The 25,942-nt window shown below is 37.5% G+C and overlaps 2 protein-coding genes and 1 long non-coding RNA gene across 12 annotated transcripts in view; 1 reads left to right on the top strand and 2 right to left on the bottom strand.

The window, feature by feature from the left end:
- LOC118451783 overlaps positions 1-1,794 on the bottom strand; it is a 3,727-nt gene extending 1,933 nt beyond the window's left edge. Inside the window, exons 1-2 of the long non-coding RNA XR_004841339.1 lie at positions 1,711-1,794; positions 1,199-1,403 (exon numbers count right to left, since the gene is read on the bottom strand). This is a non-coding gene — a long non-coding RNA (uncharacterized LOC118451783). The remainder of the gene's footprint in view (positions 1-1,198; positions 1,404-1,710) is intronic.
- Positions 7-9,891, top strand: RNFT1 (ring finger protein, transmembrane 1). Of its 4 annotated transcripts, XM_035889599.1 has the most exons (9): positions 7-974; positions 1,669-2,087; positions 2,412-2,488; positions 3,106-3,206; positions 3,823-3,976; positions 5,622-5,780; positions 6,635-6,700; positions 7,577-7,678; positions 7,874-9,891. In XM_035889599.1, exons 2-9 carry the CDS (start codon positions 1,712-1,714, stop codon positions 8,006-8,008), a joined length of 1,170 nt encoding a protein of 389 aa, XP_035745492.1. In that variant the 5' UTR covers positions 7-974; positions 1,669-1,711; the 3' UTR covers positions 8,009-9,891. The 4 variants fall into 4 exon arrangements, with proteins under 4 accessions (XP_035745492.1, XP_035745493.1, XP_035745494.1 ...); XM_035889600.1 differs by lacking the exon at positions 5,622-5,780; XM_035889601.1 differs by lacking the exons at positions 5,622-5,780; positions 7,874-9,891 and adding an exon at positions 5,940-6,099 and having other exon boundaries at positions 7,577-7,672.
- RPS6KB1 (ribosomal protein S6 kinase B1) lies at positions 1,991-25,942 on the bottom strand. Of its 7 annotated transcripts, XM_035889593.1 has the most exons (16): positions 25,868-25,942; positions 24,698-24,818; positions 24,267-24,335; positions 23,670-23,817; positions 22,988-23,045; positions 21,927-22,027; positions 20,928-21,018; positions 20,635-20,725; positions 20,230-20,337; positions 19,872-19,934; positions 18,983-19,060; positions 17,263-17,370; positions 16,449-16,561; positions 12,047-15,859; positions 11,527-11,670; positions 1,991-2,053 (listed from the first exon to the last, which is right to left on the bottom strand). In XM_035889593.1, the coding sequence occupies exons 1-14, from the start codon at positions 25,897-25,899 to the stop codon at positions 15,622-15,624; spliced, it is 1,419 nt and encodes a 472-aa protein (XP_035745486.1). In that variant the 5' UTR covers positions 25,900-25,942; the 3' UTR covers positions 1,991-2,053; positions 11,527-11,670; positions 12,047-15,621. The 7 variants fall into 7 exon arrangements, with proteins under 7 accessions (XP_035745486.1, XP_009632224.1, XP_035745487.1 ...); XM_009633929.2 differs by having other exon boundaries at positions 11,527-15,859; XM_035889594.1 differs by lacking the exon at positions 16,449-16,561 and having other exon boundaries at positions 11,527-15,859.

The following is a 25,942-nucleotide window of genomic DNA, read 5'->3' on the forward strand; positions in this document are numbered from 1 at the left end:
GGGAGGTGGGCGGCAGCGGCCAGGAGGAGACGGCAAGCGTCGGTGGAGGCGAAGAGTCTTTTCAAAGACCTGGGCTTATCTCATTGGGGGGAAGATATTCTGGAAGCCGTGCGCTGCCTCCGGACTTCTTACGCTTGGAAATCCCGTTTAATAACTTTGTTATTTGAAAGTTTGTTAGGCAGGGCGCCAGGGGAAGCCGCGTTACTCGAACGGTGGGAGCGCTCACTCTTTTTAAACCCCGAACTGTCAATTTTCGCAAAAGCAGGCCCTAAGCCACCAACTGAAGAGTGCTAACGAAATATGTTTTTTTTTTTATTCCCCTCCTTTTAAAAACAGCATTCGTGGCCTGATCCTAGAGACACACTGGGTAATGCTGCTTGTACAAATCAATACTACTTCCAGTTTAGTTGCTTTATTCATGTGCATAAAATTACAGAACATGAATTTTGGCTGGCACAAAGTATGATGTAATCTTTGGCCAACAAAAATACAGTAGTAGCAGCAGCAGCACTTCTAAATGGTAGTAAGTTCCCGTATTCCTCTATTGTTTAAATCAATGCAACTTACTCTTTTAATATAATCTCCTTTTTAAAGGCTAAAGAATTCTAGGTTTGTGCAAATATATTAACTTCTTGCAGTGCAAAGCCAATTTTGCTTTAATCTTTTTGTTTCCCCAGTGAAACTAGCTGGGTATATATGCTAAGCTTTGGAAAAAATAATTTCAAAGAGGAATCTGGAAGAGTTTTGAATTCTCAAAAAAGGATTATAACAAAATTTCCAGTATTTCAATAATATTATTTAATAGCGACAAGGTATTGTGCCAAATCCAGCTTTAAAGCATTCTCCAAAATCATTATTCTGATGTCACACCAGTCCAGAGAAGTAGAATTAACACTATTTGACCAATGTAAAGACTGACACAGAAGTGAAATACTGCCCAGGAAGACAACAGAAAGATGCCAAAGGAAAGATAAGTAAGAGCTCATTTGGGTGGTCTCACTGTTAGGTCACTGCTTGTTGGCTGCAATTCTTTTTTTTACCTAGCCCATATGGTCCAGGCTTTTTAAAATGCTTCTGCAAAATGGACTAACCTGGCCTCCTCGCTTACCCAGACAGGATAATCTCGTTAATCTCATAATGGCCCTCAATTTTGAGCATGCACTGGCTTTCGACTAGGCTTGTCTGAACAAATGCTTACCATTTTATGGATGCACGTAGCCGTACTCTTTGCTTCCTTCCCATCATTGTTTGCTCCTTCTTTGGCCTACTACTGCTACTATTTTTGTGATCTTAGAAGTGCTTCTGTACAAGCCAGTGCTGGTCTCCTATTCAGCAGCTTTTGCTGTTCTGATTTGCACTGAAGTAACTTTAGATTTTACTGAGGTGGCCAGGTTCACTGCAGGCTAGAAAATCAGCACGTGAATGAAAGGAAGTCATTTAATATAGCACACAGAAAGTTGCCCCGCAGAGACAAGGTGCAAACCCAGCATGCCAGCTTTCAGAATGAAGACAGGCAGTATCTCTTAGAAAGAGAATCTACTTCATGCAGGCAATCACTCAGTACCATCTATTGTATCTTTGTTTTGGTTTTTTTGTTGGTTTTTTTTTTTTTTTCCCCTGAACTAGTCATCTCTTCCTTCAACTATGGCTTTTTATATCCCACTCTAGGAGACAAAACAGCAAGAATCTGGACCAGAAAAAAAATCTCACCATGCAACCAAATTGCAGTCATCTCCACAACATCCAAGGGAGTGGTGATGACTCTTCATCTTCTCAGAACGCCCACGCAGCGAGGCTGTCAGGAGAGAGCTCATGCCATCATAGTGGAGATGTTCGCATACAGCTAAATTCTGCTGTGGGAGAAGCCAGGGAGAATGCGAGTTCCCTGCATTCAAGGCCAGGTTCCCAAAGTCACTCACACGGACATGCCCATGGCGAAGCAGGGGGGCTCGACAATTCTACTCCAGACTCAGAGGAACACAGTGGCAGCTCCCTCTCAGAGCTCAGATACCTCCTCCAGTGGCTGCACAAAAGTCTGCCGTACATCTTGATTCTGTGTGTCAAATTGATCATGCAGCATATAATTGGTAGAGTATAACAAAATAAGGTCTGAGGGAACAGACCCTCCCCCCAAAGGGATACAGTAATAACCATGCCTGAAATAGAATTCGATTTATTTTTAGCTTTATTTTTATTTGCTTTATTCATCAGAAAGATTTACTAAACTACATTTCAGTGGCTTCTGTTTCCTTTGCTGGCATACGTACAATGCGCTTAGTTATTCTGGCTTGATAGTCCAAGCTATTAATTGTAATTACAAAGACATACTAGAAGTGGCTGGGTTTTTAACCCAGTTCAGTAATTATTTTTTTTTATTTTCTTGTGTATAACTGACCCTTTTTTCCTAATAGGCATTTCTCTTGGAATTGGGCTGCTAACAACTTACATGTATGCAAACAAAAGCATAGTAAATCAGGTTTTTCTAAGAGTAAGTATCACCCTGTGCAACAAAATTCTGTAAGTTAACCAAGACCTTTATCCATCGATTTTTGAAAGAAATGTGAATGGAGATACTGTTTTATTTACCTAATAATATTAGGTGTCAAGGTTTCAAGATGGAAGTAAAGTCTTAATGCTTTTGTACAGTGTCGAGCTTCTCAGATAAGTAAGGTTTGCAAAATTCAAGAAGTTTTTTTCACCCTCCAGCTTTGAATATTGAAATCCCTTCAACTGATAAAAGCTTTTTGGGATTTGTAGATGTTCTTAATTGTATTTATGAAATCAAATAGCAGTTGACAGTTTAAAGTTTCAGCTGTCTCTGTTCATTCCCAAAGGAAAATCTGTTGTTTCTTCAGAGTGGGGTGGGTTTGGGTTGTGGTTTTAGAAACCTTGATACATGTAGAAATTGTTATGCTGAAAACATTAAAATTATTACTTTACCTTTCCATTGAGTTCCCCTATTTTATTTGCCCTGAAACCACTAAGATAAAATCCTCTAATAGTAAAACTCTGTTCAGGTGCAACAGACTTAGTGCTTTGGAGATACATTTCAGACACCCATACTGAGATAAGGACTGCAATATGTCTTTACCGTTATCTTAACAGGACCGGTGCTCCAAGTTGCAATGTGCTTGGTTACTACTATACCTAACGGGATCATCTCTCCTCTTCTATTACGCCTTTCATTCTCAGTCACTGTATTACAGGTAAGTAGAGGAACATCTCTACTCACCTCATAAATTACTTAAATATTAACTGGGAACACTTTATCTGGGCATTGTTTTCTCTTTCAATCTCCATTCCTCCTCTTCTGCCAAACTGAACAGGTGCTGTTCTTAAAAACAGTATGTTGGAATTTGTAAGATTAGACCCCATACTCAGTGGTACTACTGTACCACAGGGAACATAGCCGGGTTTATTTCCTAGCTTTGACCCTACCACCTTGCCTTCGGAATAATGAGCATGGCATTCTGGGGCTCTGTGAAGTGCATGTCTCCAATTCATTGTTTTTCCCTTTCCATTCTGTAGCTACAGTCTCGGCTGTAAAGCAGTAAAAGGTTGTATAGCTAAAACGGGAAAGAAAGCCTATCTCTAGAGGATGGAGGTTGTGAGGAAGATACAGGAAGGAAGGTTCAAAAACTGAAAGGTTGTCAGAGATCATAAATGATCAATTTGCAATCAAGAGTTCATTTTCTTAGCAAATACTTTTCCTCTATGTAAAACTAGGTTTCTTTTTTTTTAATTAAACCTGCTGTGATAATCTCTGGTTATGCTTTCCTCTAAGTAGGGTGCTCCAGTAACTTCTGATCATTCTTTTTGTAGCTTAATCTTTTTAAACCCTACTGTGGATTTTATGAACATCTGGGAGGTACTTTGGATTGTGGTAGTCACAGATTTTATTCTGAAATTCCTCTTCATGGGCTTCAAGTGCTTTATTCTCTTGGTGCCTTCTTTTATGATGTCCTTTAAATCTAAGGTAAGAAAACAAGCTGTATTTTTGCTTCCTTATTAAGATCCTTTTATGGTAAAATTAGCTAATTATTAAATTCTACCCAGAGAAAAGTCTTCTTAATTAAAGGTCCATATATAATCCACCACTACACTGGGGGTGAGAAAACCCTGTGGATTTCATCTTCTTCTCTGCTTGGTGCTATGGAAGGTTTACAGTCTGATCTGAAACAATTGCTTGTATTATGTCATCGGATAAATGGGTTTATTTCTGTCTCTAAGTGGGGGGGTGAAGAAACCTTTTATTTGCTGCAACGTAAGAACGTGTATACAGGCTGTTAGCATGGAGCAGCTGATGCACAGTAAATTTTTTACATGCTTTACAGTACGTGACATGGGAAGATTTTAAGATCTGGAAATGGCCGTATTTTCTGTCTCTTCAAAATAATTCTGAATATTCCTTTTGTTAATAAACCTAAGCAATATTTGTGTCAGATCAATGAATTTGATTGATAGCTTAATTCCTCAAACCAGTGAAGCTTAGTGATTTTTATAGAAGCCTACATTGGTTGGTGGGGTATTTATTTTTATCTGCTTCCCAAGGTGAGACATGCAAAAACCAATTAAATTTCAAAATAGCAAATACTAGTACTGTTTAAAAAAAAAAAGAAAGAGCAAGTACAGTTTGTACATGATAGCATTTGAACAGGATGTTTTGGTAGGTTCTATCTTTTCAAATGTACCAGGACAACCAATTTCTCTAAACACCAGTTTATATTTTTTTTTTTTTTAAAGCTAGTGATACAATATCCAAAAAAAAAAATGTTGAAAATTCCATGACACCAACTGTGACCTAAACTGTAGCTACATTAAAGAGAGAATCTGGTCAATAGTGGCAAATCATGGCATTTTCCAGTGTACGTTATAGAAAGAGTACTTCCCTGTTATAAACCTCGTTTTAAAGACAAACTTAAGGAAATAAAGTAAGAGCTAAGCTAAATATTTATGATTATACATGTGGACGCACACAGTGCTCTATGCAGGACACTTGTGCTTTGCAGTTGTTATTCAGTCATTTTTAGGGTGTCATTGAACTGTTTATTGTTCAGTCCAGCTACCCTATGCTTCTTTCTCCCCCTACCACCGCCATTTTCTTATCACCCCATCCTACATAGGAGTTAATTATCACAAGATAAAGCTTCTTACACAGGCATGAAATAATGTTTACAGGAAAACAGTTTGTAACTTACATTTGCTAACACTCTCATTTTTTAATCCTGAATGCAGGACACAACTCTGCTAATGACAAGCTGATGTACATGGCCCAATTTGTCTTACTTTCTTTTTTCATGTACCTTCTACTTTCTTTTTTAATGCTCACGAAATTAAGTCCAATAGCATTCTTAAGTACGTACACATCTGACAAAGCCATTCTATTTTAGCCTATTAATTTGATTTTCTGCAGTACAGCAATCAATTGTGGTATTGTTATTTGTACAGTTGTGCTGAGACTCATCATCTGGTCTTCATTCTTTTTCACGTTTCATATTTAGTCGTTTCAAGATATTATGAGAGGAAGTTACTCAAAACAGTAACAATGCATCTTTTCTCTATATTTTAAAAAAACCTTTGTGTTTTAAATCTTGAGCGATTCCTTTGCATGTCTTGCTTAGGGCTACTGGTACATGCTGTTAGAAGAACTCTGCCAGTATTACCGTATGTTTGTCCCCATACCAGTTTGGTTCCGTTATCTTATTGGCTATGGGGAGCCGGACAGTGTACTAGGATGGACCCTTGGGATATTGCTGGGCCTTCTCTACCTCATCCTAAAAGTATGTAAGCTTTATGTTCCTCTCAAACTCTTTTGCAGCAAGTATCACTGGAGGGTTAGAGGCAGATAAACAAACACATTTCTCAATGTTCCCCACTGTTTGAACTGACTTGCAAGTCGATGCTTCAGTTTAACTGATACAGCCTTCCAAAACTGATAGGAATACTGGCTCGGGGCACTAAATGAACTTTTTTCCTGCACCTGTTATGGGAATGGATTGAGGTTGCGTAGCAAAGACCACTGTTACTGTCGGTCCCCTCGCATCAGACATCGATCAGACTGTTACCAGATACTGAGGAAGAGAGCTTGCAAAAATAAAGGTAAAATTAATGGCTAAAAGAATCAGCGTTTCCCAGGAAACTAGATTTTCTCTCTGTGCTGGAGTATCCTGTGCAGTGCTAAACAAGTTAAACATAAGTGTTCATACTGGCTGTCCACTTCACCAAAGAGCTAATCTGCCCCAAATGTAACCAGACTCAGTACAAGTTAGGCTTTGAACACGAAAAATACTTTATAATGCTAATGTATCTTAACTGCAAGTCTAAAGACTATTGCATATATGATCATAATGCTGGTATATTTGCACTGGAGTGCTTTGTTTCAGAACCTCAACACTAGTTTTCTTTTAAAGAACAGACATCTCCTGAGGAAAGAAACTTCAGGCTAAATTCTTAATTTGGTTACACATTAAGCAACTAAAACAGGGTCAGTCTGAACTACAGCTTTGCTGATGTTCCTGCCAACATCAAACTAGCAGTGAGACTTCTAGCGTTGGACTCTGCACAAAAGCTTGGAAGCTTTTTAGTTCACAGAGAAAAATACTAAGCATAACTCAGGTTTTCTTTCCCATTCCAGCTTTTGAGCTTTTTTGGACAATTGAGAAACTTCAGGCAGGTCTTACGGATCTTTTGTACGCGACCAGTGAGTACTGAATTCTCTTATGACAAAACAATAAACCCAATTTACATTAAAAGACTTCTTTTTTTTAAATACCTCATTCCTATATTACTTTGTATTGTTCTAGCAATAGACAACTGCGTTTTTAAAGTAAACCCTGTATACTTGTTGTGCCATTTCAGTCTGAATTCCTTGACTACATGATTATGTTGTCATGTGAACAACAACAACAACAACAACAAACACTAAAAAAAAAAATCTATTCTGCATGTCTCTTCAGATAAACCTATGTGAAATAACATTCCTTTTTTGTCCTGGTTTCTACTTCTTAACTGTAATAAACACTGGTTGGATGTAGGCAGAGCTTTATGCTGAAATAGAGTGAGAATTGAAGCTTACCAGAATAATTGACATGCAAGTAACTTCTGTTAGAATTGTAAGTTCCTAGACAATCTTTCTCTGTAGCAAGAGGTGGTGTTAAGAGGTGTTGTTTAGAGTCTGCTATTCATGCAGTAAAACGTATAGAAGATTTTGGAGCACAGTGTCATTGAACTAAATAATAAAGCACTTCTCATTTCTTAAGCGCTATCTTGATCAGACTGGGACTTAACACAGTGTTTTGCTCAGAGGTCACTGTTAAAATAAAACTGATACAGATTTTTCCAGTAACTGTGATCAGGGGAAGATAACAACTACAGCATGGTAGTGGGAGCACATAAACTTTAGGCCCCAAGACAACTATTAAAAATCTTAACATTTTATTGGATTAGGGGATTGAATAGTTTTCCTGATGTAGCAGCCCTTATTCCCCATTTCTTTCTGTCCTGATATTTGTGTTTTGTTTTGACTTCCCCCCCCAGCCTAGAAACTAATATCTGCTGAAAATACCTTGTTTTACAGCACTATGGGGTGGCAGCTAGCAAGAGACAGTGTTCTGAATCGGATGATATTTGTTCAATCTGCCAAGCTGATTTTCAGAAGCCTATTCTGCTTATCTGTCAGGTAACACACATAATCAGAATTTTTTTTTTTCAAACTTAAGAATATTTTGAACAACTGGTAAACAAAGCTACATAAAGTTAGATTAGTGAGTGTTATGTCTTCTGACTATTTTTAGAAATCAGGCTATGCAAATAATATACCGTCTTATAAATGGAAGAGCTTAGAAGCTCTAAGTTCTCATTCTTTTCATTACAGCACACATTTTGTGAAGAATGCATCTCTTTATGGTTTAATAGAGAAAAAACGTGTCCACTCTGCAGAACTGTTATTTCAGACCATGTTAACAAGTGGAAGGATGGAGCCACATCTATGCATCTACAGATTTTCTAAAGCATGTCAAACAACTTGTTTTATAGTTTGTTTGTTCAAGCTAAGGTTTTTCAGTTTACTGCAGATTAATTTGTAGGTGGCACAAGGAACGAGTTTCCAAATTCTAGATACCATGCTTCTATGAAACGTTCCAGTATTTAAAACAGTGCAGAAAATGTTAACTTGACCTTCTTGAGTAAGTTTTCAGAATGAATGCAGAAAAGCCAGCATTGCTTCTTTTGTGATTCTTGTAGGAAACAATTGAGTCCTTGAAAAATGCTAAATTACTTCTTGCAGCAGCTTCTTAATTCAACATTTTATTTAAAACTTTAAGTAGAGTTCCAGACTGTACTAAATTGTATTTACCCTTCTAACATGACTCAACCCAAAAGGTCAATCTACCAGTTTTATTAAGATTACGAGTGAATTTTATACTCCGGACTACAGTGAGAATTAGAGCTACTTGTCACACTTGGCATTAAGGGTTCTTTAATGCTAGCCAATAGATCAGAGAAATTAGCTGCTCATTAGTGCACCTGTAACAGCAACTATTTCTCACTGTACGTGGAGATAAGCCACAAGAATAAGACATTTCCCCTTTAGGTTCTTGTAGACTTCTAATGGATCTTTGGCTTAATACGTAAACCAACCACTGATGTTAGTTTTTTACTCAGCATTTTATAAAGTTGGTATTTTTAAAACAAAACTTTAATACTATATTTTTTGTCGTAACAGGAACCAGATTTTCTTACAGGGGAGAATCTATTTTATACTATATCTGCAATTTGTAGTATGCCTAAAAATCAGAGAGAATAAATGCATTTAAATCTATTTGTTTGGTGCATGTTGAATAAAGAAAGAAGATCCGTTATTGTTTCAGTATTAACTTACATGAAAGCACATAACAGCTCACTGCTAGGTATACTTTTCCTGTTAAACTAGTGTCCCTGAAAAAAAACCTCCAAATGCTACAACGTATTCATGACTAGTCTTTATGCTAATTATAGAGCTAACCTATGTACAGTCTCACCTTTTTTTTCTCTTGCTTGTCTTTTTTCACCTTGCTATTCAGCTAAGACTAAAAAAACCCACTCAAATTATTCTGTTACAGCAAAGTAAATTGAGTTGCCATTAAATTGAGCTTGTCTTAACTGAATACCTTCAGGAAACTTCTAAATTAGGGGAAAAAACAGAACTAAAAAGTTAAACACTTACTTGATGAATGATGTAGCAACTCAAATTGCCAGGCAGAGTGACTGAATGCTATAAAGTTGCAGCTGACACAGCCAGATTTATAGGGCTGGCAGGGCATGATGGGAGAGTGCCCTTAAAGGTACAGCTAAAAGTGTAAAACCAGTAGAATTTAGTATTCTGAACAAAAATCTAATGAGACGGGAGATTCAAGCTAAGAGGTATCATTTTATGTTCAACCTGGGCTTTGCTATAGCATGCTAATTGTGTTTTTGTTTGAAGTTTGCTGCGGTTCAGAGTAAGCGTGCCCTATGATTGTTCCACTGCAGTATCTGAGTGACTGGGGAAAAAGACTCCAGCTTAAAGAAAACAGGCAAAAGCTTCCAAGTCTGTAATTGGAAACTTACGGGAGTAGAAGAGACTGGTTCTCATGGAAGCCTTTCCCAGCAGGTGAGGTACTTAGTTTGGAGAACATGCAGATGAATGGTGTCAGAGCAGTCCTGAGGGTGGCAGGGAAGAATGAGAGCTTGGCCACAGCCAGCACTGTGCAGTAATGGGCTCGTGCCTGTACCTCTGCTATAGTCAAGAACAAACTGCTTTTTGTTTCCTCGGAGAGATCTAGCTATGCCTTGCATTTGAAGTTCATCCAAGATCAGAACTGTTTGTTATTTAAATTTCATCAGTGCTGATCCTCAGACTGCTGCTGCAGCAGACCTTCCCTTGAGAGATGGACAAGAACTGAATCAGGGAACAAAAAAAAGGGTAGGGGGAACTTAAGGTTGGATTCTGAACCTCTGATGGGCCCACAGAGACTTCGGCAGCTCACTTGGTTATACGATCATATTTAGACTTTTCCAAACTTAACCATGAACACACAGTTCAGCTAAAGAGTGTTCTAAGGGTTTTTCTTCATACAGGCTTTGTGTGAGTGCTGTGTAAACAATTTGAGTGCTATATTTAATTTAGTGGACAAACAGCACCTTTAAAAAAAAAAAAAAGCCTTGCTTGTGCGAGTAAAATGTGTGATTAAGCCCAATACAGAGTTTATAAGGGCAGATGTAATAACCAACCCTTTCTAAAATATGGGGCTACATAAAAATTGTAACTTATCCTGGATTAGCTTTTCCTGAAATGCTAATACCAACAGCTTAATCACTTTTTAATACAAAAATCCTCTCAGAGAAAATATAAACTAAAATTCATTAGACTTGGGCATGATGTTAGAGCAAGGAAATGCACTCTCTAATACTTGATTAAATTAATTGCCTACCAGTAATGAGTAGCCATTCACCAGAATTCCTGTACTGTGACAGACTTTCAAAAATCTTTTTAGAACAATAGGTCTAAATCACCTAGTGTATTCCTGGAATATTAACTGGGAAGGTACGGATTCTGGGATGCACCAGCTGCTTAACACCAACAGTTGCCCTGAAAGCAGAGCTGCTACCCTGCTGACTAAGGGAAAAGATCTGAGCAACAAGTATGCTTTCTTATTGCCTTATCCCCAAGATGAGCAAATAGCAGCCCTGTTGCTTATGCAGCAGGGAATAGCGAGGAGGAAGCATGCCATTCCATCATAGAATCAAATCACAGAATCTATGATATTATGACAGCACAAAGCTGAAGTGGTCCATTAGGACCAATAGTTTGGACCAGCAGACCTAGGATGAACTAGGAACGTAGTTACAGATCAAGAAACACGCTGCTTTACACATGTACATTCAAAGTATGCAGGGAAATTTGAAAGAAATTAACCTAAACTAAATATTCTTTTGCTATAGGGTAATATAAACCACTTACCTCAACAAGTAGTTCAGCATCTGAGACAGATACTGTACATTAAGGAATTAGGGCATCAATGACTGTCTGTAAGGCCAGCATTATTACTAAAAAATACGAACCTAATTTACAAGTATTACACTTGTTGTTAAGAAAATTGACACGAGAACTCAACAGCGTCATTCGGCCTGTAAAGCTCACCAAGGCTATTTTACGGAGCACAACAAAACATGGTGTCAGTGCTTTAAGTCAGCCCTAGATTGTTGCTGATCCTTTGGTCTTTGTATCCCACATAGTAGCACCACCTTACTAGAATAAGGGTGGATATTGGTCAGAGGACCAGGGAACAATTTGTCTTGTATTCTCTCTCTCTGGTGTTGAAACTTATTTTTTTTCCTTTATGATCCAGTGAAAATTATCCAAACCAAGTAATATTATCAAACGCATTTTATTAAAAAAACAAAGAACTAAAAAGAGATTTTGATCAGCCAGTTTAGATTTACACATCATAAATGAAACAAATCATTCTTATCTTAGTTACAGAGAGGAAAAAAAAGTGAGTAACTTACATCTGTGAATGACCTCCTCTCTGCTCCGCTTGTCAGCATCGCGCTATTAAGATGCAACTCCTCCTTATCAAGCCCACTCAGGCCAGGGTAGCTGCCCTGCTTTCCACACACACAGACACACAGACACCCAGCACACGTCTGACTCTGCAGGAGACAGAACAGAGGAGAGGATGACAAATGGCAATCAACAGCCACTTTTTAAGAGCCCAAGAACCTAGGTGAAGGTACCAGCCCTTGGTAAGATGGACCGATCAGAACTAGCATCTGTCAGGTCCTTTAAGTTCTAAGCGGAATTCCTCCTCCCTCCCTTTCCCTTCAAAGCTGTCAGGAAATAGAATGATTTAGATCCACAGTTATACTTCAGGCCTACCTACTTCCTTAAAAAAAAATAAAAATAGGTCACTTGGACTAGCATATGTTTAAATTTGCACTTAATTGCTATTCACATCCATCTTATTCAGTGGTTGAGTATAGTTAGTTCCAGTAAACTGTGAAAGATGAAAAACAGAATAGGGATTACCTTTATTTCTACTAAGGCAGCTCAAGTTTGTTTCTTGAAGACAGCTACAAAGCCAAGTTAATCTAGAAGAGAACAATCTGTAGAAGTTCACATATAGGAACTGCATACAGTATATCATCAAGGATCTGCAGGAAGAATATTTAAGTAATTTGCCTTGTTCCTAATAACTTCTCCTCCTCCTCTACCCCTAAAGGTAAAGGATTTCCCCCTAAGCTAGGAAAATGAAACAGCAACTACCCTGGCTAGAGAGACAGAATTTTAAAAAACCCAAAACACCAAAACCCAATCATCTGTCCTAAGAACAACAGCAGCCTCCCTCAATGTTTGATGCACTTTTTGATTAACAGTGAGAGCAGGTTGGGAGTTAATATTAAAAAGAGATCAGACCCAAAGTAAACATCCACTGTATAGTAGGAGTGGACTCAAATATTAAATGTTCTCCAGCAGTTCAGCTTTCAGATAGCAAGACAAAAAAAAGGGATATTCAAAAGAACAATTGACTCATTTATTTTTATCTTTTATTATGAGCTAATACCAGGATGACATTCAAATGTCAGATGGCACAATTAAGACAGTCTTGGTAGGAATTATTCCAGCATTCCCAAAATTACAATTTAGTACACGAATGGCATCAAATGTATGCATCACTCCCACAGAGAAAAATTATGAAATTCTGAATATCTTAATACCAGAATAGTTTCTGCATCAAATGGGAAAAGAAAAACTGCTGGTAACACAGCTGACCTATAAACCTTTTGTGATAATGACCTGCTGAAAAAAATATTCCCCTATTTAATATCTAGTAAAAAAAAAAATATGACTTTTGTTCAAGTTTAAGATTTAATACTTTTATATGGTTAGCCACAACAGGTATTAACCTCAGTTTTACTATATTTTTGTAATGCTACAAAAATCCTATAAAATCAAATTATAGTGAATTTTTCAGTGATTATAATTAAAAAAGCGCAGCTTGTACAAAATAAAAAAAATAAGATTCTATACTCTAATGAAAAATTTAAGACATTTTTAAATGAACAAAAGAAAGCACTTGTTAAGCTCTCCCATATTCAATGCATTCTGCACTTATCTGAAATAGCCAGACAGGAGCTAGAACTCCACTCCCCTTAGTTCATGACTAGTAATTTTGACACTATTTTATATATATATAGAGGATCTATGTCTGATATTTTTACAAATAAATACAGGATAAACCATATTGCATAGTGTGTGCTTGCTGTCCGAGTCACACTCCAAAAGTTTCACAGTTATGGTAGGGAATTAAACTTAAAATCTATGGGATGAAACATCGACAGTACATGAAATTTAATTTTTAAACCAATGAATTGTATCTGTAATTAATCAGTGAACTCAGACAAACAACTCTTGCCATTCTTGCCAGCCATATTAAACCAATTCTACTGGACAATTATATCCAGCCAACCAAAAAGCAACTGTTAGCTGTAACTAGGACCAAGAGAGATCTGCCTCGAAAAAATTTTGTTTTTTTAAACTAAGTTCCTTTATACTCAGTAAACATGTTAGGAAACCTATGTTAACAAGTGGCACAGAGAGGCACTGCTTGAAGTGTTGCGTATTTGCAAATATGCATAATACAAACACATGAGCACTTTGATTTCAGTTTCACAACATGTCACCAGTGGCTGTATCACCAAATGAAAAATGGCAATCTTCCAGTACAATTTACGTCGCTATAAGGTAACTTGATTCTCCTTATAAAACTAAAAAAAAAAGAAATTTTCCAACAAAAGGCTTATCAGGAAGAAAAAAAAAAACCTAATTTTTGCTCAATCATAACCATCTTTTTCGTTGGTTCTTTGTTAGTAGCAACAAGATACTGATGAATCCTTCCGACTTGCAAATTTTAGAAAACAGCACTCCGATTGGGTTCAACATGCTTAGAGAGTTTTATGGCTTGGATCCTATGGCTCAAAAAGATTCAGTATACACAGAGTAAGCAGAATCTATAAAAAAATCCCTACTGTTGTGAAACACTAGAAGTAGACTTTGCACAGTTTGACTAAAGATAATGCAACGTGTGGCAGGCAAAAAGTGACAGGACTTGTATGCAGTTGCATGATCATATACACACACGCACGCACACACCATACGCACTCTAACTAGTGTAAAGCTCTGCAGATATTAACCCTTTCACCAGCTATGTTCATGGAAATGCTTTCTTTAAGGCAGGAAGTATTTAAATAAGGTAAAGTTACCTTTATTTTATTCTTTGTACCTGTAAGTCATTTGTACAGATTGTGACAATTTCAAAAACATAAATAGTGTCCTTAGAACATGTTTCCTAAATTAAGTTGCTAAAGTTCTGACCCACTGTGGAAGACATTCACTGAAAGGCCATTTAACACTTTTCTCATACAATCAGCAAATTTATTGCCCCAGCATAGAAAAAAATGTTCATAAATTTAGAAATGTGTAATGGCAGGGAACTCCCATAAGCAAAATTTTATTTAAAAAAAAAAAAAATATCCTCAAATTCTTACCCACTGGTTACAAAAAGTTTGATTTCCTTACACTGCGTAGAATTTGTATATGTTTCCTATATGTTTCTACTGACCTTGTGTTCTGATGCACTTTTTCCTGATCTTTTATATGGGTAAGAATCTGAACGTATTCGGCTGTCTCCATCTAAAGACTAGCGTATACAAAAGTGATGTTTCCCAGTGAAATGTCTGCTGAGGACAAGGATGAAATAAGCAGGACACATCTGTGAGCCCATGGCTTCCAGTTAAGCCTAGAACATAGCAGCATTGCCATCTGATTAGATCCGTTTGTCTTTGCAGGAACAGGTATTTCAGCTGGGTAAGCAAGTGAAACTGTTCTCTCCCACCCCACATTGCCAAGCTGGTAATTGAGTGATTCGCTTATTGATTTGTTGTTTCATGAGGAGAAGAATCAGAACTAGAGCCTTTACTTTCTTCACAGCAACCAATTATTTTGCATTTTTTAATTTTGGGATACTTTCCATAATGAGCTGAATCAAAAAATCTATTTGAAAAATATATATTTTTATATATATAAAAAACTCATTATGTTTTGAATGTGAAATACCAATTAATTTTATCTTTCGTCTTTGATTCCACCCCATTGTAGGAAACAGCTTAACCAAGCTTGCATGCTAATTATTCCTCAGACGCAAGCATGTAGGCATTTCATACTTTGCCTAGTGAAAGGGCTAACCCTCCTTGACACATTCACGACTAGACCAGTGATTCTGAAGCAACATCCTGACCCTTAATACTGTCAGTTTCAAGCTATCGAGCTGAAAAATCCTTGATAAGGTGAGAAGATGTCACTGCGAATCAGTTAGATGATGTGCCTAGAGTTCTGCAATACCATTTTCTAAAGTTTTTTATGCACCATTGATTGACAGAAAAAAATCCATTTTTCTTTGCTTTCCAAGTCACTCTGTGCAATGACTGACTCTTTGATACTGTCACTTTTTAAAAGTAAACCATACAAGCCCTCATATTTCAACTTCAAGGGGGCTTATGTCCGTTCTTTGTTTTCCACCTTCAAAGGCTTAAAAAATTGCGTTGTCATAGATTCATGCGCAAGTGCTCTGGTCGTTTGGAAATCATGGGAAAAGCTTGTTTTTTATATGGCCCAGAGTTTGGTTGCCGGATTGGAAGCGGTGCTGAGGCCTCTCCACAGACTGTCACATCCATTTGTTCTATTCCACTTGTCTCCATTGGATATTCCACAGGTGTCTGAGTATTTGATGCGCTGGCAGAAGCACCTCTTCCCCAGAATTCCCCAGGGGAAAACTTTACAGGGCTTTAAAACAAGAAATATAAAAATCAGAGATGAAGATATACACAGCAGCAAGGTATGTCCTTTACTCTGCAGGAAGCTGAACTCAAATGCCTACTGAGAAGCATTTACAATTCTTCCTTCCACTTCAGAAGTTTGAGGAAGTTGCCATGTCTAGCTTCTACCACCATCTCTTGTAAAGTAAAATTCTCTCATTTGAGTAGTGAGGATATATTTCTAGATGATTGCAGAAGGAATTCTCTGTACTAACACGATTCTCTGGCAGCACGTAAGTACTTAGGGTGTTCTGAAACAGTTCTAGAGGAACGGTGTACCGAAGTCACCAGACTGTGAGGCTGTATCAGCGTTCAACAGCAAGCAAATTAGTACTTCTTGTGCTGCCAAACACCATAGATTTCTCTCTAATAATGTAGTTTGTAAAACAGGATTGATGCTGGACTTCTAATGGAAGCGATAGGCTTACTGAGAAAAAAGGCTGCATTTTTTTATTTCTAGCACAGATATATTTTCAATTACTTGCCAAAAAGTATATTACAAAAAAAAAAAAAAAAAAAAAAAAAAAAAAAAAAGGGGGGGGAAAAAAAAAAGATACCTGACTGGTGTCCTAGGGCTACCTATGAATCTGCGAGGTGATCGAATTTTTGGTTCAAAAGAAAATTTCTCTTTTACGCTTTCAAGTACAGATGGAGCCACATACGTAAAACCCTGCAAAACAGGAATGAATGCACTGTAACTTACAGGCAGATTTACATTCATGATCACTTGTATGGTTATGATTGGCATGAAAAAAATAAGATTATAAAAAGGACAGTAAATGTAGACGTATGAACTTCTACTCAATTCCTGAAGCAAACAGCAGGACTTTATGGAGGTCCTCGTCTGGGTGCCTGCATATCCCAGATATTTCTACCCAGATCATAGAATCATAGAAACATTTAGGTTGGAAAAGACCTTTAAGATCATCAAGTCCAACCATTAACCTAACCCTGCCATTCCACCACTAAACCATGTCCCTAAGCAGATCACAGATTCCCCCAGGCACGCTTAATTTAATTAATTTTGATCTACAGAATGGACATTGTTCTCTCTGCATGACTGTGAAAGCAATCACATGTCCAGGGTTCATAAAGCAACTATGAATTAGAATGCTGACGTTTCAGAAAGTAAGCAGCATTTGTTGGCTGGTTATCTATATAAAGAAAAGGTCAGCAGTAATCAAACTAAGTATTTTCAAAGCCCTTAAGCATTTCAAACCTGTTGCCGAACGTGTGTTTAAAATTAGGATAGTTTGCTTCAAGTATCAGGTGGTAAGATTCAGTAGAACTAATTTACCTGGAATGCCCTACTGTTTCCACGTAACACAACATACCTCTCCACAGTTACACACCCGTCCCGGGCTCACTTACCAGAAAGACCTGGTTGGCACTTTCACTGAGAGTAGAGTCATCTGGGCTATCAACAGGTGTCTGACGTGTAAACTTTGAATCAAACTGGCTCACATCCTCTTCAGATTGCTTTGCAAAAACAAAATGATTAAGGGTTTATATTACAGATATCAACCAAATGGCTTAGCGGTGATCAGTGTAGCCTCTGGATGGAGTTCATTCCATAGGTTTTTGGCAGAGCTCTGCTGTAGTAAAACCCTGGAGTGGTGTCGGAATCCTGTCGCTGCCAGTGGGAGGTCACTATGGGCACTGACACTGAGAAATAAAGGCAAGGGGGAGGGGCAAAAAATTATGGATCAAAAAGGAACACAAATTAAAAAGATGCCTTTAAAAAAAAATCTCAAATTACAGACAAAAACTTTTAGAAACACAATGCCAGTTTCTTGCAAGTTTAGCCCTCGTCAATATAGCACAGTTGCAACTATCAGTTTTTGGAAGCCTCTCCAGATAATTTCATCACATTTTTGCAGCTACAGAGGAGTTCACATTGTGAGGGATAGATGAGAGCTCTGGGATAAGTGACTGTGAAGAATATTGTTTAATTCAAAGAACAACAGACATAATTCCAAGATCTCTTCTGTTGTTCATAAGTGCATCTGAAAAGGCAGTATAGCATTCGTTTGTGCAGGCCTTCATGCAACCATGGAAGCACATTTTCAAAAGCTACCTACTTTGTACAAGTAACTTTCGTAAAATTTGCTAATAACAGAAACCCCCCAAACTACCTTCAGTTAATTTGTTTGGAAGCATCAGTCTTGTGTCATTCTGATTTTTCATTCAAAATCGTGAGGAAAAGAAGGTCTCAGTCCCCATGCTGTAGCATGCCCAACATCAGTGACAGCTAAGCCAGTTTAAAGTGACAGTTTTAGTAGTCAGGAACTATGGGGGTAGCAATACCCATTGCTGCTGTAGCTAATTGTACCCAGAGGGGGAAAAAAAAAGATAGACACCCCACACCATCAAAATACAAGATAGGATGATAGGGACTTATTCATCACATCACTGGTTTGAGGTAAACTTTAATTACTGCCTATAAAGCACAAGACGCATTGTAAATATTAATAAGCAAACATACAAAATGCTTCATTAGGTGACTTCATTGACTTTTGCTTACAACTACTTATCCTCTTTGTTTCAACTAAGTACTGACTTACTGTATAATGTTTAGCAGCAGAAAATCAGAGATTACTGCACGTGCAAGTCTGTTTAACCTACAGATTAGAAGCAGGAGGAATTAAAACTGAAGCAGAACCTTCTTCCTCCCAGGAGACTGAACACAAGGATAAATTAGCTCCTAGCTGATTTTTGCCACCTTCTCACAAAAAAGCAAGATGCTCTTCCAGTGACAGATAAGTGCCATGACTACAGAGTAATAAGACAGAACGCTCATGACAGCCAGGATTTCATACTGTGTGGAGACTTAAGAGGTTTTTTTAAATGCTAATATAGCATCAGTTTGGGGAGGGGAGAACCATCTGCATCAAGTAGTTTCTCTCTTTAATTTGACAACAGTGAATCTGAGAACCAGTGACCTAAGTTGATGCATTTAACTAAAGTACCAGAAATCAACGACACTCCAGTTTGAAGAGTGAACGTTCCTAAGTTTTAGACTGCACATTGTTTATTTAAGACCTTTCCTAAAGGCATACAAGGAATATCTCGCAGCATTCTGAGTACATACCAATAAGGGTTTAAAAGGCGGTTCCACCTTTCGTGCCAACAGCTCATCCCAGTTAATGTGTCTGAAGAACGGGTGAGCCTACAAGAGTTAGCAATAGCACAAAGTCATAATGCACCTTCTGGGTATAAATCACAGAAATGTAAGAATTAATAAGCATGTTCTTTTCAGTCCCTCTCTGTAGCGTCTTTCTTTCCAAAATCACATAGGGGTCTAGTGCCATAAACTCTGCAGCACTACATCGGAGTAGCTGGAAGAGCTGAAAATTGATACCATACCATAAACGTATGTCCCTATCATGTTTGCCTTGAAAGTATTAGAAAAAGTCAGCCGACATGCAAAATACCTCTACCTTTTTCAACTTTAAAAGTTAGATACCTATCTAAAAATAATGACAAAACACTGTATTAATGACACATTACCAGAACTGTGAAATAAGGAGGACTCTCTAGTACATTGTTAATCTCACCACAAAAAAAGTCAAGCTGGAAGCAACAAGCACTAGGCCTCTGCCTTAACTTTTAACTGTGCAACACTGAATGCAAGCTAACAACACTTTTCCCTTGAAAGAGCTGCACTAAATGCAAGGGATAGCAGTTTTTGTCAGACTGCCAGGGTACCATTGCTCTTACATGGCTGACTGTACAGTTAGCATTATGCAACTATTAGAAACGATGTCCTGGAAGACAGAGCTGAAGAATAAAAGTTACTTTCCAAAGCTCAAATTATCAAACAGGTAGACAGCTGCTTTTGTTAAGCTTTAAAGCATTCAAATTTTGATGAGTTGTCACATGTGGCTGCCTTCTTGCTCCTTACGCTTCAAGACCTGATGTACCCTCAAAGCTCTTCTATTTTCAATGAGGTAATTTAAGAATTCTCAAGTGGAAGTTACCTGAACTTCTCCAGCATCTCCAGGACCAGCTCCTAGACGTGAGGCAGCGTTTCTTTTTAGCAGCTTAAAGAGAAATAATATCCAAAAAAGAAAAATTAGTTATGCCGTTATGACTAGACTAGTTCTGACATGAATCATCATTTGAATGAATACCATGCAGAACGAACACAGAACAATCAGAAAAATCGGTATTCATTAGAAAACAATTGTATTTCAAGGAAAATCACTTTCTGTACCACGCAAAGACAAGACTGACTTAGTAGTAGTAAAACAAGCATGGACTGAATAGCTATAGTGGTATCATTATATTTCTATTTTCTACATATACATGTAGTACTGACATTCATTAAAATTCTACCTTTTTAAGCAGATCTCTGGCTTCTTGTGTGAGGTAGGGAGGCAAGTTGAGTTTACACTTGAGAATCTTGTCAATTGTTTTCTTTCTGTTCTCCCCAGTGAAAGGAGGCTAGAAAGCACCATTGTAATGGGAGGAAAAATAGGACTTGTTCAGGTCTCTTATTTGTGTACACAAACTCACTTCAGTCATTTATAAAGCAGATAGAATTACTGCAAATGGGACTTCCAAAGAACTGTTTGGGTGAGAGCAGCTCATGACTGTAGTCAACGTAAGCGTACCCATACTTTAGTTACAGTTTGTATCTATATACAAATGTATATGCATTTATACATGCATCTGAATTAGAATACAGGTAACTGCAAAGGCTACGAAGAAAAATACATGCAATTATAACTGTGCACCTACTGCTCCAGTCAGCATGTCATACATTAATGCCCCCAAACTCCACCAGTCCACAGCACGATTATGCCCACTCCTCATCAAGATTTCAGGGGCCCTATAATCAGAAAAATTGAAAACATGGAAGTATTTTAACAAGCTTCAGAGTAATGCTGACTACTAGTTTTAAAACAAAACCACATTTATCAAGTAAAATTTCCATAAGTGACTGAACATATGAACCATCAGTTAAAAAAGGCAAAATGTAGCCATTACCCCCAGACCAGAGTAATACTTTTCTATTTCATCATGCAGCTCACATGTATTCAATTGTTCCACAGAATGTGTGTGTGACTGTTCCATCATGAATAGATTCTTTACATAATCCGAAGTCAGTCAATTTTACATGACCTGAAATTAAATATATAAAAATTAAGACTTGCCAGAATTCTGACATTTGTATAACTAACATTAAAAAAATAGGAATTTTTAACATGGATATGTCATAACTCTGAACTACTACCTAGGTATCTTCAATGGTCTATAAAACAGAATGAGGTAATCACACTTACAGATAAAACCTCTGCATTATACCTGCATAAGAAAGTGTTGCCACTACCAGAACTTACTCACACAGACAAATGTATTTCAACATAAAGACTGTAGAGTATCATTCAGGTAAGAAAGTAGGCTATCGAATTTCACTGCTTGCTTCAAATTTCAGAGAACAAATTTCAACAAATGGTAAAGTGCCCTGAATAATTCAGTACAAAGACATAGGCTAAGTAAGTAAGTTCTTTAAGATAACATGAAGGTATCTGATGGTACAGATTGGCGGACTAATCAGTGTCATATAGTCAATGTAACAGTGCATTCAGGAATTGCTGCTACTGAGTAAACTGCCAACAGCTGGGTAAGTCATTGCAGCTACAGATGATTTGGCATCCTACCTAAATTGCCTTTCTTAACTAATGTCTTCGGTCATCCCCATTACTGAAATGTCACTGACACTACACTGAAGACACAGATCTTTATGTACTTTACCATGACCCAGCAGAAGAAAAATTTCAGAGCTGCAGAAATAGCAAGTCAACCATTCAAAAAATGGCTGTCTATACGCGTGGAGCTTGCTGTGGCTTATTAAAGCTGAAGAAGCTGTGTTTAAGGGCAAGCAATTAGCTTTGGCAATTCCTCAGTTCTACCAAGAGTGATAACGAATGTGCTGTTGTTCTAAGGAAATTCATGTAAGAGTGAAGTGTGGTGACCTTTGAAGAATTGTTTTCAAATGACTGGCAACATAACTGTTACTATATTTCTACCTTGATGATTAAGCATGATATTTTCTGGCTTCAGATCACGGTAGATGATTCCTTTTTGATGCAAGTGCCCCAGTGCCATTGAGATTTCTGCCAAGTAAAAGCTGAAAGGAAACATATGCCACAAAATTAGACATATTCAATCATGCAAAGCATCTTAAGCACTAAGACTATTACGCACATAGCAACAGTTCCTTGAAAGTATTATTAGAAGCGTATGAGAGAATAAATGAGAGAAATGATGATGCCTTTGAGGTTGGTTTGCCACAAGGCATACAGACTGCAAGATGAACTACAAAATTACACCATTAGCATTAGGTTTACCTGGTCAGTAGTTATCTTATCATGAATATAGTTGGAGGAATCTGAATGTACCAGTTAGTGGTTAAAATACGCTTCAATCTGTATTACCACATCTAGATGGCAAAGTTGGAGAAAAAAAAAATGAAGCTAAGAAGGTAACCAGCAGCACCCAGTGTGCTATCTGTGGAACAGTATTACAGCCCCATCCGTACATCAGAGCTTTTCTAAGGCGTTATCAGCATGCACTGCAGGAAGGTACAACTGTATTCAGTTGTGTGATGCCTAATCAATATGGGACAATTTCAACTTTTTTATATGCAAAATATCATGACTCAAAAGGCTTTTTCTCCTTCATTAGCGTAACTACCTTTATCACTTCACACATCTGATCGTTAGAGTACAGCCATTACAGGGACTTGGAAATTCTGTAACTGGTTGGCAAAATGGCGTGTGGATCAAGACCAAAAAACCCTGCATTTACAACAAGTCTTTCACCGTCCTTTCTCCAACCTCAAACACCTCCTTTACCACAACCCTATGTAATACAGCCTCAATCAGCAACCAGCAAAGGACCCTCTACTGTAGTAAGACTGGCACAAACGGGTAAGTACAGAACATGTATGTCTTCCCAAAACCCAGTTACCTGCTCTTTTGGCTAAGAAATGAATGAGTAGTTACAGTTTTTCAAGTCAGAATATATCATTTAAGCACTTGGAAAAAAAACCCCAAACCTGTTAATTCACCCAAATAGTTTCACTTACCAAGCTGTATCTTCCATAAATATCCCTTCTCTCTCTAACTGCATAAATAGTTCTCCTCCTGTCATGAGAAAAAATGACGTTGATCTCTATTAAAGCGCATTCTATCATTTTTAGTCAGTCAGAAGTATTTCCTAGAGTAAGCAACAGATATTCTGTCCTGCTCCAGAATTTACTATTCTGTTATTCTCAGTCTATCAACTAAGGAAACACCAAAAGAAATCAAAACAGCACGTGGAAAAAAGTAACAGCATTTCTGTTCCTGTTTTTTTCCTGTTGTTACAACTTGAGCAAATTGCTTCTAATCTGTGTCTGTTTCTATCCATCAAGTAAAGATAATGCTTTTGTGTTTCACAAAGAACGCACAAGGACAAAAACCTCAGGTACTCCATATGACTGCATAGAATCTAAGTGTAACATACAGGAATTACAAGCCTGATGGAAGAAAAGGTATTAAAAATCTTCCTCTCCTATACTGTCATGAAAAAGAACTACTTTACGTTTCGTTCAACTTTATTTTATTGAGCTAGAACGTTTATTTGTATTATTCTATGTATTCTTAATGCTAACCATTTTTAAGACACCATGCCAATAGTTAGCTGGCTTTTTATAAGCAGAGGAAGAAATCCAAATTCTCAGTTATGTAAGATACCAAGAAGCAGGTAACAGAATTTCATATACTGACCGCTGAGATACTCAAGGATGAGGTAGAGTTTTCCACCAGTCTGAAAGGCATAAATTAAGTCTACGATGAAGGGATGTTTCACTTCCTCCAGTATATTCCGCTCTGCTTTTGTATGAGCTGTATCCTTTGCATTCCTTACAATCATTGCCTACAAAAAGCAGAGACGTCAGCACAACATGCTAAACAAGGCAGACTTTTATATTTAATTCTTCTTAGTTCACTAAATCACAAGACTACATATGATTCAACAACATAATAAAAAAAAAAAAACAACCAAACAAGAAAATTTCACCATGATACATACATGACAGATTTCTTGCAGAAGTTTAATTCCTCATTTATTTCACGGAATCATATAATAATTTAGGTTGGAAGGAACCTCCTGAGCTATTTAAATTAGTTGCCAAGAACTACACAGACAGAACAATTTAGTTAAAGACTAATTATCATTCCAACTGTACCTGGATAACAACTGTATATATCACAGATGAAGTTCAATTCTAGGTATATTATATAATTAGATAATTGTAACAGCTAAAGGCAAGGATAGATTTTTTTTAGATTCAGACAGCAGTGAAATGTGAACATTCAGGTTACCTTTTTAAGAACTTTCATGGCAAATATTTTCCCGGTGTTTGCTCCAGTTACTTTTCGTACTTGAAATACCTAAACAACACCAATACAACAGCAATCACATATTATGACCGCATTAGATGTCTGAAGTTAAAAACAAAGTTCTGCACGAGAGAGATGAGATCAGCCACAAACTGCAACGCAGCCTGAAGGAGAAGAGGTAAGGACTGGAACCAGAACCAGTTTGGGACATTTTCTACTGCCACCAGCTGGTGAGGCTCTGCCAGTGACCTCGGTCCCATGACACCAACCTTGGCAGCCCCGAGGTTACCTTCTGGTAGAATGAACTTTTCAGAAAACAGGATGGGAAGATTAGACCTTCCCGAAGGCAGCAAGCAAGCATTTTAACCGCCTTCAGCATAATGGATTTACTTCTGTAGAAAAGAGTTCCTTACCTTTCCATAGCCACCTTTGCCAAGCACGCGTAGTAACTCAAAGCACTCTGGTCGGATCTTTTCTGGACCTCTGTTTACACTAGTTTCTGAAATCTCAAATTTTTCACAATGTTCCATGCCACTGGATAAAACCGAAACAAGAATATAAGACTACCTGATACTGAAAAATGATCAGATGAAAGTAAACAAGCAAATTACTTTTTGAAAGAATACAGTATATCTGACATAACTGAATGACTGCTTTGGAGATTTGGAGAATTCTCAGCATCAGAACTTTTATTTAGCTGTGCGCAAAGCAGTAAGTTGCAACTTGCACAGAGAAGATCACCTGCAAATTTGGGGGATTTACAGTATCAAGATTTCCTTCAGATTCCTTCATTTTTCTGTGCAATAAATCTCTGTATTACACCAGAATTAAGTTTAAAGGACCAAAGTCTCAAACTGACTTCGAAATTCCTACAAGACCCCAAGTAAAAGCAAGGCTATAAGGTGTGGTTAAGTTTCAAATCACAATCAGCAGCCCCAACAGTCATGGTGAGGCTTCAATAAGACAAGTATCTTGCAGAAAAAGCTGTAACAAAAAAAAAACTTGCCACAAAAGAAGACTGAACCATAATTTAATGATGCTTCTAAATTATGCTACGGTTCTGCAAAAGACTAACAGATTGATTCTGCTAAAGTAAATGTGACTGAACTGTTTTAACTATCACTGCTTTCTTCTCACAACATGGTACGCTGAAACAATCTGGAAATGAAGTAATGCTAAAGGTTGCTGCCTCCTGAACTTCAAATCAGAACTTCTGAATTCTCATCTGCTTCAGACTGCTACGCAATCTGCAGCTGGAGCCTTCATAAAGTGAACAGAACATACAATGTCCTGCAGACAGTGCATTATATTGATATTAGAAATATTATTCAAGTACAATAGATAATGTTAGGAGAAACAAGGATTAAAAGACAACAGCAAGTTTTGCCAGAATTTTTTTTTATTATGATTGTTTTATTTCAAGATACAATTCACAAATTTTAATGTGAAGAAATAGTGAAACGACTAGAAACAACTCAAAATTGAACAAGAATGACAAAGGTTTCTATTTAACAATGTAACAAAATTAGAAGTTATATGCAGTTGGCATGAACGGTACAGAACATTTTCTAGCAGCAACTTACAGGTCATATTGGCCAACTCCTCCATGGTCCATGCTCTCACTTAATTGACCCTGGGGATGGGAGGGGTAGAAGGAA

The sequence above is a fragment of the Egretta garzetta genome, unplaced genomic scaffold (genome assembly GCF_000687185.1).
Source record: "Egretta garzetta isolate BGI_Z169 unplaced genomic scaffold, ASM68718v1 scaffold112, whole genome shotgun sequence".
Taxonomy (NCBI): Eukaryota; Metazoa; Chordata; class Aves; order Pelecaniformes; family Ardeidae; genus Egretta; species Egretta garzetta.

Coding starts and splice junctions, on each gene's coding strand:
- RPS6KB1 (XM_035889593.1), bottom strand. CDS start 25,899: ATGGACCATGGAGGAGTTGGCCAATATGACCT. Junction 19,061..19,871: donor GAGATGCTGGAGAAGTTCAG/GTAACTTCCACT, acceptor TAACTCTTGTAG/GCTCACCCGTTCTTCAGACA. Junction 16,562..17,262: donor GTGCCAACCAGGTCTTTCTG/GTAAGTGAGCCC, acceptor CCTGTTTTGCAG/GGTTTTACGTATGTGGCTCC.
- RNFT1 (XM_035889599.1), top strand. CDS start 1,712: ATGCAACCAAATTGCAGTCATCTCCACAACATCCAAGGGAGTGGTGAT. Junction 2,088..2,411: donor GATCATGCAGCATATAATTG/GTAGAGTATAAC, acceptor TTTTCCTAATAG/GCATTTCTCTTGGAATTGGG. Junction 6,701..7,576: donor GGATCTTTTGTACGCGACCA/GTGAGTACTGAA, acceptor CTTGTTTTACAG/CACTATGGGGTGGCAGCTAG.